Below are 16,840 nucleotides of genomic sequence, written 5' to 3'. Positions count from 1 at the left end.
CCTACCATCATACAGGAACTAAACTGTGGCTTCCTACATTTAACACAAAGCCTACCATCATACTGGAACTAAACTGTGGCCTTACTTTCTACATTTAAAACAGAGCCTACCATCATACTGGAACTAAACTGTGGCTTTACTCCCTACATTTAACACAAAGCCTACCATCATACTGGAACTAAACTGTGGCCTTACTTCCTACATTTAACACAGAGCCTACCATCATACTGGAACTAAACTGTGGCTTCCTACATATAACACAGAGCCTACCATCATACTGGAACTAAACTGTGGCTTCCTACATTTAACACAGAGCCTACCATCATACTGGAACTAAACTGTGGCTTCCTACATTTAACACAGAGCCTACCATCATACAGGAACTAAACTGTGGCTTCCTACATTTAACACAAAGCCTACCATCATACTGGAACTAAACTGTGGCTTTACTTCCTACATTTAACACAGAGCCTACCATCATACTGGAACTAAACTGTGGCCTTACTTCCTACATTTAACACAGAGCCTACCATCATACTGGAACTAAACTGTGGCTTCCTACATTTAACACAGAGCCTACCATCATACTGGAACTAAACTGTGGCTTCCTACATTTAACACAGAGCCTACCATCATACTGGAACTAAACTATGGCTTCCTACATTTAACACAGAGCCTACCATCATACTGGAACTAAACTGTGGCTTCCTACATTTAACACAAAGCCTACCATCATACTGGAACTAAACTGTGGCTTTACTTCCTACATTTAACACAGAGCCTACCATCATACTGGAACTAAACTGTGGCCTTACTTCCTACATTTAAAACAGAGCCTACCATCATACTGGACCTAAACTGTGGCTTCCTACATTTAACACAAAGCCTACCATCATACTGGAACTAAACTGTGGCTTCCTACATTTAACACAGAGCCTACCATCATACTGGAACTAAACTGTGGCTTCCTAAATTTAACACAGAGCCTACCATCATACTGGAACTAAACTGTGGCTTCCTACATTTAACACAGAGCCTACCATCATACTGGAACTAAACTGTGGCTTCCTACATTTAACACAAAGCCTACCATCATACTGGAACTAAACTGTGGCTTTACTTCCTACATTTAACACAGAGCCTACCATCATACTGGAACTAAACTGTGGCCTTACTTCCTACATTTAAAACAGAGCCTACCATCATACTGGACCTAAACTGTGGCTTCCTACATTTAACACAAAGCCTACCATCATACTGGAACTAAACTGTGCCCTCCTACATTTAACACAAAGCCTACCATCATACTGGAACTAAACTGTGGCTTTACTTCCTACATTTAACACAGAGCCTACCATCATACTGGAACTAAACTGTGGCCTTACTTCCTACATTTAACACAGAGCCTACCATCATACTGGAACTAAACTGTGGCTTCCTACATTTAACACAAAGCCTACCATCATACTGGAACTAAACTGTGGCTTTACTTCCTACATTTAACACAGAGCCTACCATCATACAGGAACTAAACTGTGGCTTCCTACATTTAACACAAAGCCTACCATCATACTGAAACTAAACTGTGGCTTTACTTCCTACATTTAACACAGAGCCTACCATCATACTGGAACTAAACTGTGGCCTTACTTCCTACATTTAACACAGAGTCTACCATCATACTGGAACTAAACTGTGGCTTTACTTCCTACATTTAACACAGAGCCTACCATCATACAGGAACTAAGCTGTGGCTTCCTACATTTAACACAAAGCCTACCATCATACTGAAACTAAACTGTGGCTTTACTTCCTACATTTAACACAGAGCCTACCATCATACTGGAACTAAACTGTGGCCTTACTTCCTACATTTAACACAGAGTCTACCATCATACTGAACTAAACTGTGGCTTCCTACATTTAACACAGAGCCTACCATCATACTGGAACTAAACTGTGGCTTCCTACATTTAACACAGAGCCTACCATCATACTGGAACTAAACTGTGGCTTCCTACATTTAACACAGAGCCTACCATCATACTGGAACTAAACTGTGGCTTCCTACATTTAACACAAAGCCTACCATCATACTGGAACTAAACTGTGGCTTTACTTCCTACATTTAACACAGAGCCTACCATCATACTGGAACTAAACTGTGGCCTTACTTCCTACATTTAACACAGAGCCTACCATCATACTGGAACTAAACTGTGGCTTCCTACATTTAACACAAAGCCTACCATCATACTGGAACTAAACTGTGGCTTTACTTCCTACATTTAACACAGAGCCTACCATCATACTGGAACTAAACTGTGGCCTTACTTCCTACATTTAAAACAGAGCCTACCATCATACTGGAACTAAACTGTGGCCTCCTGCATTTAACACAAAGCCTACCATCATACTGGAACTAAACTGTGACTTTACTTCCTACATTTAACACAGAGCCTATCATCATACAGGAACTAAACTGTGGCTTCCTAGATTTAACACAGAGCCTACCATCATACAGGAACTAAACTGTGGCTTCCTACATTTAACACAAAGCCTACCATCATACTGGAACTAAACTGTGGCTTCCTACATTTAAAACAGAGCCTACCATCATACTGGAACTAAACTGTGGCTTCCTACATTTAACACAAAGCCTACCATCATACTGGAACTAAACTGTGGCCTCCTATATTTAACACAAAGCCGACCATCATACTGGAACTAAACTGTGACTTTACTTCCTACATTTAACACAGAGCCTACCATCATACTGGAACTAAACTGTGGCTTCCTACATTTAACACAGAGCCTACCATCATACAGGAACTAAACTGTGGCTTCCTAGATTTAACACAGAGCCTACCATCATACAGGAACTAAACTGTGGCTTCCTACATTTAACACAAAGCCTACCATCATACTGGAACTAAACTGTGGCCTCCTACATTTAACACAAAGCCTACCATCATACTGGAACTAAACTGTGGCTTTACTTCCTACATTTAACACAGAGCCTACCATCATACTGGAACTAAACTGTGGCTTCCTACATTTAACACAGAGCCTACCATCATACTGGAACTAAACTGTGGCTTCCTACATTTAACACAGAGCCTACCATCATACTGGAACTAAACTGTTGCCTCACTTCCTACATTTAACACAGAGCCTACCATCATACTGGAACTAAACTGTGGCTTCCTACATTTAACACAGAGCCTACCATCATACTGGAACTAAACTGTGGCTTCCTACATTTAACACAGAGCCTACCATCATACAGGAATTAAACTGTGGCTTTACTTCCTACATTTAACACAAAGCCTACCATCATACTGGAACTAAACTGTGGCTTTACGTCATACATTTGTCACGCATGTTCAGCTTGTTGACTGACAATCTGTACAGCCAGGTAGTAACAGTCACACACCAGATCACCACTAGGTGTCAGTGCTCTCTCACCTTGGGGTAGATGATGATGAAGGCTACCCAGCCGGCCAGGAGGAAGGTGCTGAAAATGATGGTGGCCATGTCTTTAAGCATGGAGTCCACAGGGGCCTCCACCCTCACCGGTGTGGTCTGCCCACGCTGCTCCTGGATGGAGGTGACCGCCGGAGGGCTGGGGCCCACAGTGGGGCCTTCTCCCATGTCACTCTCATTCACCTTCTAGGGGAGGACGAGGGAGAAGATATTTTTTATACCCCAACAAAATCAAAGAGGAGAGGTTAGTTGGCATGCTGAAGGACTGAAACACACACCTCCTCTAGGGTCTTCTCTGTGGTGGTGGGGATGACATTGCCCTGCTGGCGTGGGATACTGTCAGGGAACTTCTCCAGGATCTTGTTATGGGCATCAGGAGGCGTCTCATGATGACCTGGGAGAGAAACGCATCCAACCAGCATCAGCATCATCACTATGATGATATTACAGTGTGTGTAATAACATCTATATAACATCAATAACACATTCTTAAATATCATGCTGATATCACTCTCAAAACCAACATTCATCCTTATTTTACTGCCACAACTGCATGGACTTGGACAATGCTTGTGTTCCACATCTGAGAACTGACTGAGCATCCAGCAGAGAGCACTATAATAACACAAGGTAGACACTGGGGGGGGGGTGGGTGGGGTAGGCGTAGACACTGGGGAGGGTGGGGGAGGGGTGGAAAATGCATGAGAGCGGTGTTTTCTACCTATGAGGAGCAGGTGGTTCCTCATGAAGTTGATGTGGTTGCGTTCCCTCAGGGCAGAGTTGAATTTGACGCTGGTCCTGGGGGTGATCACACACTCCTCCTCCATTGTTACCTCCTGGCTGTTAGGACCCTCCAGCATGGGGAAGGTGCTGCCGCGGGGCTACAAGAGACACACAAACCACTAGATTATTATGGATCCTTTATTTAACTAGGGAAGTCACATCCTTTTCAAGTACTAAGTAGTTCAATGTTAATATACACTACCTGGACAAAGGTATGTGGACACCTGCTCATCGAACATCTCATTCCAAAATGATGGGCATTAATATGGAGTTGGTCCCCCTTTGCGGCCTCCACTCTTCTAGGAAGGCTTTCCACTAGGTGTCAGAACATTGCTCCAGGGACTTGTTTCCATTCAGCCAAAAGAGCATTATGCACTGATGTTGGACGATTAGGCACTGATGCTCACAGTCTGCGTTCCAATTCATCCTAAAGGTGTTCGATGGAGTTGAGGTCAGGGCTTTGTGCAGCCCAGTTAAGTTCTTTCACACTGATCTCAACAAATAATTTCTGTATGGACCTCTTTGTGCACAGGGACATTGTCATGCTGAAACAGGAAAGGGCCTTCCTTGCCACAAAGTTGGAAGCACAGAATCGTTTAGATTGTCATTGTATGATGTAGTGTTAAGATTGACCTTCACTGGAACTAAGGGGAACCTTGAAAAACAGCCCCAAACAATTATTCCTCCACCAAATTTTACAGTTGGCACTATGCAGTCGGGCAGGTAGCGTTCTCCTGGCATCCACCAAAACCAGATTCATCTGTTGTACTGCCAGATGGTGAAGCGTGATTCATCTCTCCAGAGAATGGGTTTCCACTGCTCCAGAGTCCAATGAGGAAGAGATTTCCACCACTCCAGCTGACACCTGGCATTGCGCATGGTGACCTTAGGCTTGTGTGCAGCTGCTCTGCCATTTCATGGAGCTCCTGACGAACAGTTCTTGTGCTGATGTTTCCAGAGGCAGTTTGGAACTTGGTAGAGAGCGTTGCAACCGAGGACAAGCGATTTTTATGCGCTACACGCTTCAGCACTCAAATAGCCCGAATCCACTCATTTGAAGGGGTGGCCACATACTTAGTGTAGTTTAATGTTGTTAAATGAATACATCCTTTACTACTTGGAAGGAAACTGAAATAAGTGGTGGGATGTCAAGATCAAATGGATTACGTCAAATTAATCTCAACATCTTATTGTAAATAGATAGAAATAAGGGATCTTGCTGATACTATCCCATGCTCCTCTGTGCTGCAGGGACCCAGGCCTGAGGGGATTGTGACCTGTGTTGTGGTCAGGTAAACAACCAAACCAACACTAGTGCAGGGTCCCTGTGACTCTTAACTCACATCTTTGATCTTGGGCTAAGAGATCAGCTCCCAGAAGCTTCCAGTTGTTTGGTGATGTTCTAGATTCTAGACGGAATGTCACATTTTGTTCTAACACAGAAGAGCCTAGTGCCACTCACCACGACCGTGACCCCATCATGCACCAGGGAGGGCGATGCGTACAGGCTGGTGGAGTACTTGCCTACGTAGAGTGTGGCCCTGTGAAAACAGAACAGGATAGTCTTAATGTTAGCTTTAAACAAGGAAGAGAAGCCTAATAGTATACCTCAACCAGGACATTTAGAATAGGGACATTCTCTATTATACTGTAGACAGCTTTGACTTGAGTCAGAAAACTGCACTATTGGTTACAAACAGACAATTTCACACACACACTACAAGATCACCCACTGAAACTCTTATTTCTCCTTTCTTCTGAAAGCTGGTGTAAATAGAAGTACAAAACTGTATTGTGAAACCACGACTGAAAGAGTCCATCTGTGTTGGTTAGATGTATCACTTTATGAACAAATGATGCACACCTCTACAAGTCCTGACTACACCACCACTGGCTCGTGCAATCATCAAACATAGATATAAAGAGATCTTCAATACACCCCATCAATGATTCAGAGCCCTGGAATGCATGTCAAAGCTCTAACACGACAGGTAGAGATGGGGCCAACCCCTGTTCTCAGGATGAGGAGATCACCCGTAACACGTGCTGCTTGCAAAATCAACTTACTCAACCCATCTTAAATTACTTGTGAGACTTCAAGAGTTTAGCTAAAGCATTTTCAAAGGGGCCCCTGTTAACAAAAGAAATGTCTTGAAGGAAAACAGAGATTCAGAGTAAATAATTTAATTAATCATAAAAGAGAGAAGGAAGTGGCTAAATAAGCGTGATAAATTAATTCAACAGAAGTCAAAGGAGAATGGTCTCGGCAGAAATGCTGTGGCAAATGCTAAAGGGGAGAGGCTCTGCTTGGAGTCTTGCTGAGCATAGACTGGAGCTGATAGAAACTAATCAACATTGTTTATAGAAAAGGGTGGGGCTTCTATTCCTAACCCATCAGGACGGAATCCTCATCTCAGATATGCAAATATATACAGTACCAGTCAAAAGTTTGGAAACACCTGCTCAATCAAGGGGTTTTATTTATTTGTTGCTATTTTCTACATTGCAGAATATATTTGTTTGCACATTCAATGCCCATGGTTATGGGAAGATTTGCATGAAAGTTCAAGCTAAAACAGTAGTGAGCTCTACACTTTAAAATACCCACCCCTGGGGGGATTTACTCTTGAAAAACAATGACATGAGGGTAAAATGGAGACTCTTCCCTGTCCAAAAGTGACAATGAAAAGGTTTCATCCAATTGTCTGTGTTTTTCTATGAAAGCATAAGCCACCTACAAAGTCATATTTTAAGTCAGGGTTTTGCGGCCTCCATAGCCGAGTAACTAAAGAAAAGCCACTGTCGATCACACAGTCTACTTACATGAGCTTGTTCTTGGGCTTCTTCTCCTTGGGGAAGGGATACTTCCACTGCGTGATGCGGCCCACCTCGCCTGACATGAAGGTGAGGTAGCGCAGCGTTTCCACAGCGACGTTGGTGAGCGGCACCTTGCACAGGCCCTCGCGCTGCCATATGTACATGGCCACCACGGGGGAGTTGTAATTCTGGATCCACTGGACGTCACCCGACTCACTGTCCACTGTCACCACCAGCCCGTCACCATTGGAGACAAAGTGGGCCATCTCTATAAGGGGAGGGGGAGAGGGGGGGTTAGGTAAACTGGGTGTATGTATTGCACCATTGCAACTATGTGAACGATGACGTGAGGTGGATAATACACATATAGAAAGAGAGGTAGAGAGGGAAAGAGAAACGTGAGGAGAGAGAGGATATTTAATATTAGTTTCCTTGATATTGGATGATGTTCAATAGTAATATGTTGTGAGGATAATGACAGTAAAAAATCATCTATGGATCTATGTAGCATGAGATATGCTTTCAACCAGAGAGCATGGCCGGGACGATATCAGTAACACAATACACGTTAGTATCATGGCAAGAAAACAAAAACATGAAGCGGATTTAACTTCTTTAGAAAAACAGCCCTGATGTTGGAAACAAAAATCATTGTTGTCATCCAGAATCAGAGGTATTTATTTTCCAAGCTGTAGCACACAATATGTTACATCCTGCAGGTTCTTACAGGACCAAAGAGTTACATCTGCTTACTGTTTTCATTTTTGCCATGGAAAATATATTGTGATACTGGCATCATCACAGCCCTACCAGACAGCATATCGCAAACAACTCAGTCTCTCACATACATAGCCTACATTCACTGTCGCTATGGAGAGATGTAAAAGCATGTCTTACTGTATTTGGTGTCGTCGTCAGGCACCGTGGAGGCGTAGTCGAAGTAGGTGGCATTCCAGCGGAGCTCTCTACTCTTGGTGTCGTACATGGTGATAGTGTACTCTGGGGAAGGGACAACATCATATACTGTAGCCTAGAACATGTAGGATATGCCAGAGTAGTGAAAGTAAACTCAGCAGGACTCAAACCATGGTGATATTGTGTTTTGGGAAGAAATGGTGAGAGCGCTCATTACAACTATACAGCCATGCTAGCTATGGTGACAACAGTGGCCAACTTAGAAAAACACAGGATAACATGACAGAAGTCCAAATTCATGTTCCCCTGACAGAGGTATACCACATCTCAAAGCATTTATAGGCCACTTCTTGGACTGCTGCCCTGGCAGCCTGACCTTTACAAACGCCATAAATATCTACAACAAGCCACAAACAAGTCATCTAAAGTGACATCAAAATTAAGCAGATGCCATAGGACACAGGGTGTGACAGATCACCGCAGTAATAACTGGGAGTACAAATGGGCATGGAAGTAGCGTAGCATTTCCAAGGCAGGAAAGTTGCCCCTAATCACTGATCTTGGGTCAGATTCACATTTTCCCCTCTAATGGTTAAGGTTAGGATTGGGGGAGGGGAGCTGATCCCAGCTGAAACAGTTCGGAAGAGTTTGTGCATATATTATGATGACATTTAGCGATGTTTTTGTTTGTTTTGGACTTCAGTGAGGGTTTTTGAGTGTTCGGGCACACACATTTCTGTCTGGACGCAAGACGAAGTTGGTAGCCGAAGTCTACGCCCCTTCGTCTGAGATTGGTCAACAGTAGTGATTCTTCAATGAAGTCTGTTGTCATTCGACGAGAGACGACTCATTTTCATGCACATTGTTTCATTGAGAAATAATGCACCAAACATCTTAGTTAGATTCAAAATTGCGCAACAAAGATCTCCTCGGGAAAAAAACTTTCAAATGAATGATAGATTCCTTGAGTTAGATTAATTCTGACTATTTTGAGGAAGTGTATACTGACTACGGTGTCTCAAAAATGGACAAATAGCACTACAGCTGCGTTTTTCTCGTTTTTCAAGCGAATGTCTTTTAAGGGAGTATGTGAGCACACACGTTCGGTTCGCATAGCTGACTTCGGCTAGCTGCCAGCTGACCTGAAGCATGCTGACGCCTTTAGACAGTACAAACAAATTAGCTGGGATAGGCTGGAGAGAAGATACCTATGGAGATTAAGAAAGTAGATTTGGGGCTGTGGGGGAAGTATAGGTAGGGCTGACCAGGTGAAGCCAGGAAGAGGCAGGGATGTAGAGGGGACAGGGGTTGGGGGAAAACGGGTCTATCCATAGAAACGAATAGACAGAACACATCTCTATGAGCCTGGGCCTAACTGAACCTCATAGGTATTACCCAGTGGCTTAAGGGAGAGAAGTGAATAATGAATATCCCATGGAGATGTTTAGACCCCAAGCCAGCCAGGTGGGTGTGGTGTGGGCTACAGGTGCCTACCGGTACGTCCCAGGTACAGCAGGGAGGAGGAGGGACACAGCATCTCAGCAAAGGAGGAAGTGAGGGTCTGTTGCTTCTCCCCTGTCAACAGGTCCACCACGTACCACAGGTCCTGCTTCTTACCTGCGCATACACACAAAGTGATACAAAAACAGACATAAGAACATCATGAGCACAATAGGGCTGAGTGATATATATTGAATTCATTTGTTTTTATGTCCACTTCTTGTGTCTTTTTGGTCTCATCTCCTTTTCATGCTCAGTTTCTGTCGCACGTGGCATTGCGTACCACTAGGAGAATTTTAGCCAAAGCCTATTATTCAAGCTGTCTAGTCTGTGTTTCAATAAATATGCAATATGCATAAAAACACAAATATATACAGAATTGGCAACTCATTCTCATTCTAGGTAGGCCACTTGATTTCAACATCTGGCTAGCACGCTGGCTAGCATGCTGTTCAAACAGTTGGAGACGGACAGAAGGGTGTGTTCATAACAATTCAACTGTTCTATCTTGTTAACCTCCCAGGTAGCGCAGTGGTCTAGGGCACTGCATCGCAGTGCTAGCTGCGCCACCAGAGTCTCTGGGTTCGCGCCCAGGCTGGGCTGGGTTTGCGCCCAGGCGCTGTCGCAGCCGGCCGCAACCGGGAGGTCCGTGGGGCGACGCACCGGGTTAGGGAGGGTTTGGCCGGTAGGGATATCCTTGTCTCAGTATGTAAAATGTAATAAAAATGTATGCACTCTACTGTAAGTTGCTCTGGATAAGAGCGTCTGCTAAATGACTAAAAATGTAAAAATGTTAACTACCAAATAGATCCAAGTTGGTTAAACTTGAAATATAAAGATTAGCTGGCTACTCACGAGCACGTGGGCTTGTAATTGAGAGATTGTGTATGAGACCCGTGTTAATGTTCTATAATGCCTGCTACAAGAAGTGAAAAATTATTAGAGAATGTGCATTATGNATTTCAACATCTGGCTAGCACGCAGGCTAACATGCTGTTCAAACAGTTGGAGACGGACAGAAGAGTGTGTTCATAACAATTCAACTGTTCTATCTTGTTAACTACCAAATAGATCCAAGTTGGTTAAACTTGAAATATAAAGATTAGCTGGCTACTCACGAGCACGTGGGCTTGTAATTGAGAGATTGTGTATGAGACCCGTGTTAATGTTCTATAATGCCTGCTACAAGAAGTGAAAAATTATTAGAGAATGTGCATTATGCATGGTTCTTTCTAGGCCACATCGCCCAGTCCTTGGAAACACAGAGCAGTCAGCCTAATAACATTGTAAAAACCTACTTGTCTCTGGTCTGAAAGCAGAGCCATACATGCAGTTGAACCACATTCAATCTGAGTTGTTTATTATCCTTAATATACTTTGAGTGAATGGGAGGGACAGAGGGCGGGCAACCTCAGTTAAGTAAAGGTGGGCTAGACAAGCATCCAGCATTCTCCCAGAGGGTAATGGGTGTAACCTACCTATAGTCTTATTAAAAACACCCCATGCCCTGGTAGTGCACTGTCTCTCTATTGTGTTGGTGAAGGGAGTGACACCAATCGTTATTCTGGCTGAACTGTAATAACTAGCCTGATGGATTACGAAACAGTCTCCCATCTGCAGTGCTGGTGGCCCCACCCGTGAGTAGGATGTTGTTGGCTGAGCTGCTCCTCAAACTGACTCTGGAGGACGGCTTTAGACTGAAGATTACGGTTGTTTGTCTAGCACAATGTGAGGTGAAAATTGCCATTGGCCAACAGGTTAGACAATTAACACAGAATATTCTCCCTTTGTGCCCGCAGTGGCTTCAGTGAATGGGTGTGAAAACGTCTACAGGACTGAGAAGAAAGGTGGCATCCATTTTCTCCGCTGAACAATGGCACGGTAGATAGGTTAGATTACGGTCACGCCTTCGTACCGCAGCATATTCAAAGGAGCAGGGGTTATGATGACCGTGAGGTGAAAGGAATGTAAATGTAGTATAAAGTCTTCTAGTTCTAACAAGATTATATTCATTCATTCAAGGTCAGCCTGATCGGGACTTGAATGGTAGTCCCGCTTGGTAGAGTAGATAACCATGACAACGTAGTCCAAACTGTTCCTGGTCTGTTCTAAATGTCTACATGTCATGTCAGTGTGTGTCGTCATATACTCCAGGTCTGAGAACTGGAAGACTTACCCATGTAGATGATCCCGTCAGAGCTGCGGCAGGGCGACGCCTGGACCAGCTCAGGTATGGTGAAAGGCAGTTTCTGTGGAAAACAGGGAAATGTCCATTGGCCCACTCATAAGCATGTTTACTGTGAGTGGATCAATATCAAGGGGTCAATGTTGAGTAATGCTATTTCATCACAAACCACATACTCGTGATCTCACACAGACTCTGCTACTACAACCACGCCAAACAGAAACATGATGTGCGCGCGCACACACACACACACACACACACACACACACACACACACACATACCTATGTGCACTACATGTTTTGCGTGACTTGCTTATCACCTGTGGTTGGCAGATATGCAGTGGCCTTCTAGAGAAAGAGGAAACTGTCAGTTCCTCTCTAGTGAGGGGGGAACCTGTTAGTCTAATAAGGGGGTTCAGTGGTTCCTCTAGTGATGGGTGACCCTGTTAGTATAATACGGGGGTTAAGTGGTTCCTCTAGTGATGGGTGACCCTGTTAGTCTAATAAGGGGGTTCAGTGGTTCCTCTTACAGTCAGTCCCTCGTTGTTCTTCCCTCCTAGAGAGTACAGGCTGCCATCGTTAGGGTCAGGCAGAAAAGCTGGCCTAAGGCGAGAGAGATGGGGTAGAGAATGTTAACACTCCGACAGATCATACATAATTCAAGGTGAAGTGTGTTATGACACCTGTGCACTAAAGGCCTAAATAAAGTTGGATTAGATTTTTGGATAGGGCTTACACATTGTCAGATCAGTCATCAATGAACCCTGTTGTATTTTGAATAGATTACAATCTTATTGCTCAAGCAGAACAGGACAAAACACAGTTCTGCATGCTCAGCACATTGTGTTAAGCACACTGTTGCACTCAATACACTATGACATCCAAACTGACAGACTCACACACACACACACACACACACACAAACTGACAAACACACACACTTCAGGATACTTACTCTGCCACATGCGTTGGAACCTGCAGAACAGGATCTGTCCACAAAAGAAAACAGAAGAAAATGTGCCTTTCAGTCATCAGTGCCATGAATAGTACACTAGAAATGATGACAGTACCGGTTGATCAAGAATCAGCAGCATGTATACAGTACACAATATGAACCACTACACTGCTGTCTTTCCTGTTTGAATATAAACCCCATAGTTCTTCAGTCCATAAACGATTACTCCCAAACACAGAATTAAATCAGAAAGTTTACTGAAAACTTTAAGGTCAGGGACCTTTCACTCTCTGACCTTGAGAAAATAAAAATGAAGGATCCAGCTTTAATAACTCAAATATTTTTAATTTTGCTCCTAAATTAATATTTGTGTGCGCCTTTATTTTTCAACTTACGCCACACATGCTCCTTGAAAAAATGGTCAGCATAGACCCCTGCAATGTTGGTCTCAGGTTAAGCGGCTCCTTAAACCACACTTGTCCTAACTGATAAGAGGCCAATGCCACTTATTTATCTAATGTCAACAGTATAGCCTAAATAAACAGTGGCCAGTAGCCTACAGGGGACACATTAATACTCACTGTAAAGACCCAGGTCGTATTCTGAACTTCACAGCTAGAAATGTATTGTATAGAGCGGACATGATTCCCTATTCTACATGATAGAGAAGCAGGTCTGTTCTACATCATATATTACTATCTGAATGTCCTGTAATGTCACACCCCACTGAATGTGATACAGCCCCCAGGCCACCCTGCCAAATGGGCACACACAGGGACCAGGACGTGATGACATTACTACTAGACAAACGCACACAGTGGCAGCGGAGTCCACAAGGTCAGCCAGATGTAACCTCTGCTCTGACTGGCAGAGGTCTGTGCTGGGTGGTTTACCTGGAACTGCGTTTACACAGGTAGCCCAATTGTGATTACATTTATTTTTACTAATTGGTCTTTTGACCAGTCAGATCAATTACTTGAAAAAGTTGAACTTGAAAAAGTTCTGATGTGAGAAGATCAATTAGACCAACTAGTGGGGGGAAAAATGGCTGTATTCCCAAGGAATATTCAGTAGGGAACAACACTCAGAACATCGTAGATGGAACAACAAAGCCCACCCATGGAAATACTAGGGTATACAAATGATTACGATCATGACTGGTGGTGATGACATCTTTTATGGACGACCATGCTGGAGATGTATATATTTTTTAGTAGAACGTTTTCTCCATTTGTAACAATAGAGAGCCGTGTTCTGACCTCAATGTTCTTTCCCTTCACTGAATATGCACCTCACCTGATAGCGTAACTGTTTGTTGAGGACACACTGACTATTAATGTGTGTGTTGTCGTATGAAAGAGTATACTTGGCCGGTGTGTCATAAATGTCACTGGTAGGTGCAGCAGGGTCAAGACAGTGATGCGTCGTTTTATCCACGCATAGCATTTATCCTAGCAACATTCAAAGCCGCGCTGATTGGTCAGAGTTCAGTTGTTCCTGCGTTTTAAAAGAACAAACGCTACAGACAGAATCGCCACCAAAACATTGCCATCCATACTGTAACGACCCTGGGTTTATAAGCGCAGAAATCGACTCTGCCGCTTGAGCATGCCTTTGCGGCACAGTCGATAGCGTGCTGGATTTCGGACTAGAAGGTCGAGGGTTCGAGACCTGCTCCTTGCTGTTTCATTACAATACTTTGCATTTCCCGTGAATTTGGATATGAAGTTGCATTTAACTATGTAGCTTTTTAGTTAGTGACTGCAACCAGCCTAATTGACCAGATGGATAGCATTGACATCATGGATAGTTTAATTGTTTTTGGAGATAAGTAAACTGTGAATAATATCAAGTGTTATCGCTAGCTTACATCGCCGATTGGGCTGAAGCTGTCTAGTAGTGCGTTGACCACACTAGGAGTTCGAAGTGTTTACAAAATGACTATTGAGATACTTAGCTACATGACATTTGTGCTAGTAGGCAACTAAAAGAGATGCTAGCTCCATTCATTCACCATTACTGACAATAATGTAATGTTAGCCATCTACAGTCACTTGTTGCTCGCCTTTAGTTAAGCTAATTTCAAAACGAGGCCGCGAAACTGCGCATCTCCCGCGGTTAGTGGCATGGCAGGCACGATCAAACTACGAACTCCCAGTTCGCGGGGATTCCTCTTTAGGGTTCTTCCCGCTCACAGTATCTCCGAACTCTGACCAATAAGCACGGCTTTGAATGTTGCTAGGTTACTTGTGGGCGTGGTTTTGCCCCATAAAAAGGACACACCAGGGATGGGACTCATGCCAACCCTGGGTTGGGTCCTACCTGCTGGGCCTGAGTGACAGGTTCCTACCTCCCCCCAGGCTCCTTCTGTGGGCATTAGTCAGTTAGGCCTCAAGGAAGACCTGCCTACCTCCTGGATGTGGGCTTTAGTTAGTTAGGCTTCAAGGGACGACAGCAGATGTTTGAGAAAGGTGACCTGGTGCTATCCCTGTTCATATTAAAAGGGCATTTTGAGGAAACACAGGGCTCAGATGGGACCGATTCCATATTCTCATGTTTATTAATGATGTTATACGGTATCAGGTGTGACTCGCTGGTTTGACATGAAAGGTCAACCATTTGTGATCCACCGTTTCCCTGTTATTCAGCCCATCTGATACGGTTTCACCTTGAATCCGAAATTGTGTTTCAGTAACGTTACTAGCCTAGCAACATGACTTCTAGTAAATGGACCCTGCTTTAGTATGCTAATCATACCAATGCTCATTCTGACCACGTAACCTCAGACAGGATGTTTAGATATGAAAGTGTTTTTTTTATTGTCATGTGCACAAACAAGTACAGTGAAATGTCTTTCTTGCAGGCTCTTTTCCAACAACGCAGTAATCATTATCAGTAGTACTATAAAATAAAGTAGAAGAAAAACAAGAGAAATATAAATACAGCAGAGTAGTTCACCCCTGCCTATTATGGCTGACCACGATTAAAGGCTATATCTGTCCCACTCTCTCCAGGTTAATGATTACCAGGTTAGCATGTGTGAGCAAAGCGTTCACTGCATTTACTCATGCGCCGGGAGAGCAGAAAATACAGTGAAAACACCCACCATTATCTAAACCCAGAAATGCCATTTACACAGTGAAAAATAAATCTATCAATACATCCCTTTATGAGAGGTAGGCCTGAGAATAACACAGCTACTGTAGTTTTTGATCGGCAGCCTACTCCCACGTTCACAGTGTTGATTTCTCTAACCATTCAGTACTTCAATAGCTGTAATTACAGTATTGGTACATGCAATGATACGCAGCTGAGGTAAAAAAGTAGGCCGACACGTGCATTCCTCCCCACTGCCTCGTACACTGTGTGATTAGTTCTCAAAATAATGTTTCTGATCTGAATCTGGTTTCCACCATTCAACAAAAGACGAAACACAGAGCTGGTCTTCACTTTCACAAACTAAAGGGGTCTCGGTTGAGATCCTTGTGGAACAACAATGGCACTTTGTTTCACAGGTGTAACTCAAACAGCACCTAAAGATTGAGAGAGACACAAACAAAGGCGCTAGTGAATTACTCAGGACTCTCTTCTTCCTTACCCTCTTTCAGCGTCCATTTGATAGAGCCTGATTTCTTGCTGACGGCGTGTAGGTTTCCATCCAGGGTGGACACAAAGAGCAGGCTTTCGGGGAGGGAGACGGTGCTGGCGTGGCAGAAACTCTGCAAGACAGAACACAAAATACTGTTAAAGCACATCTATAGGGGAACAGAAGATAGTCTTCTTTAGTGGTATTCAACATAAGCCAAGGGCCTAATCTTAGTATTCACCTCTTTCAAAAAGAGTTTCATCTACAGCCAATGCAAGTACATTCTGTCGACCAAAGAGCTCTGGCCATATCAGCCCTGATATGACAATGGCCTCTATGGCTAGACACTATAATAATGGAAACTATAGCCATATCAGAGCCATGTGTGCCGTTGTATTGTGTACGTGATTAATAATGAACGGTTGCTACTAATTAAATTGTGGTATTATTGAACACGGATTCATAATCAGTTTGATCATACATAACTAACTATAAAATAGTCTACACTACATAGGAATACAGACAAAGTGCTGCCATAACAGAGAACCTCCTGCCGTTTATAAGGCCTCAGAGGAACGCCAATACTGAGAAGGACTGTTTCCCTCATTAACT

At 43.6% G+C, this 16,840-nt stretch overlaps 1 protein-coding gene across 1 annotated transcript in view; it reads right to left on the bottom strand.

Moving 5' to 3' along the window:
• LOC129848730 (serine/threonine-protein kinase/endoribonuclease IRE1-like) overlaps nt 1–16,840 on the bottom strand; it is a 38,413-nt gene that overhangs the window by 15,393 nt on the left and 6,180 nt on the right. The window contains exons 2-12 of the mRNA XM_055915832.1: nt 16,241–16,361; nt 12,643–12,676; nt 12,218–12,290; nt 11,678–11,750; nt 9,496–9,618; nt 7,984–8,085; nt 7,093–7,354; nt 5,732–5,810; nt 4,208–4,367; nt 3,765–3,880; nt 3,469–3,672 (exon numbers count right to left, since the gene is read on the bottom strand). Coding sequence (XP_055771807.1) covers nt 3,469–3,672; nt 3,765–3,880; nt 4,208–4,367; nt 5,732–5,810; nt 7,093–7,354; nt 7,984–8,085; nt 9,496–9,618; nt 11,678–11,750; nt 12,218–12,290; nt 12,643–12,676; nt 16,241–16,361 — 1,347 coding nt within the window. The remainder of the gene's footprint in view (nt 1–3,468; nt 3,673–3,764; nt 3,881–4,207; nt 4,368–5,731; nt 5,811–7,092; nt 7,355–7,983; nt 8,086–9,495; nt 9,619–11,677; nt 11,751–12,217; nt 12,291–12,642; nt 12,677–16,240; nt 16,362–16,840) is intronic.

The sequence above is a fragment of the Salvelinus fontinalis genome, unplaced genomic scaffold (genome assembly GCF_029448725.1).
Source record: "Salvelinus fontinalis isolate EN_2023a unplaced genomic scaffold, ASM2944872v1 scaffold_1138, whole genome shotgun sequence".
Taxonomy (NCBI): domain Eukaryota; kingdom Metazoa; phylum Chordata; class Actinopteri; order Salmoniformes; family Salmonidae; genus Salvelinus; species Salvelinus fontinalis.
Note: the sequence above shows the minus strand (reverse complement) of the source record. Positions and strands in the feature narration are given on the sequence as shown.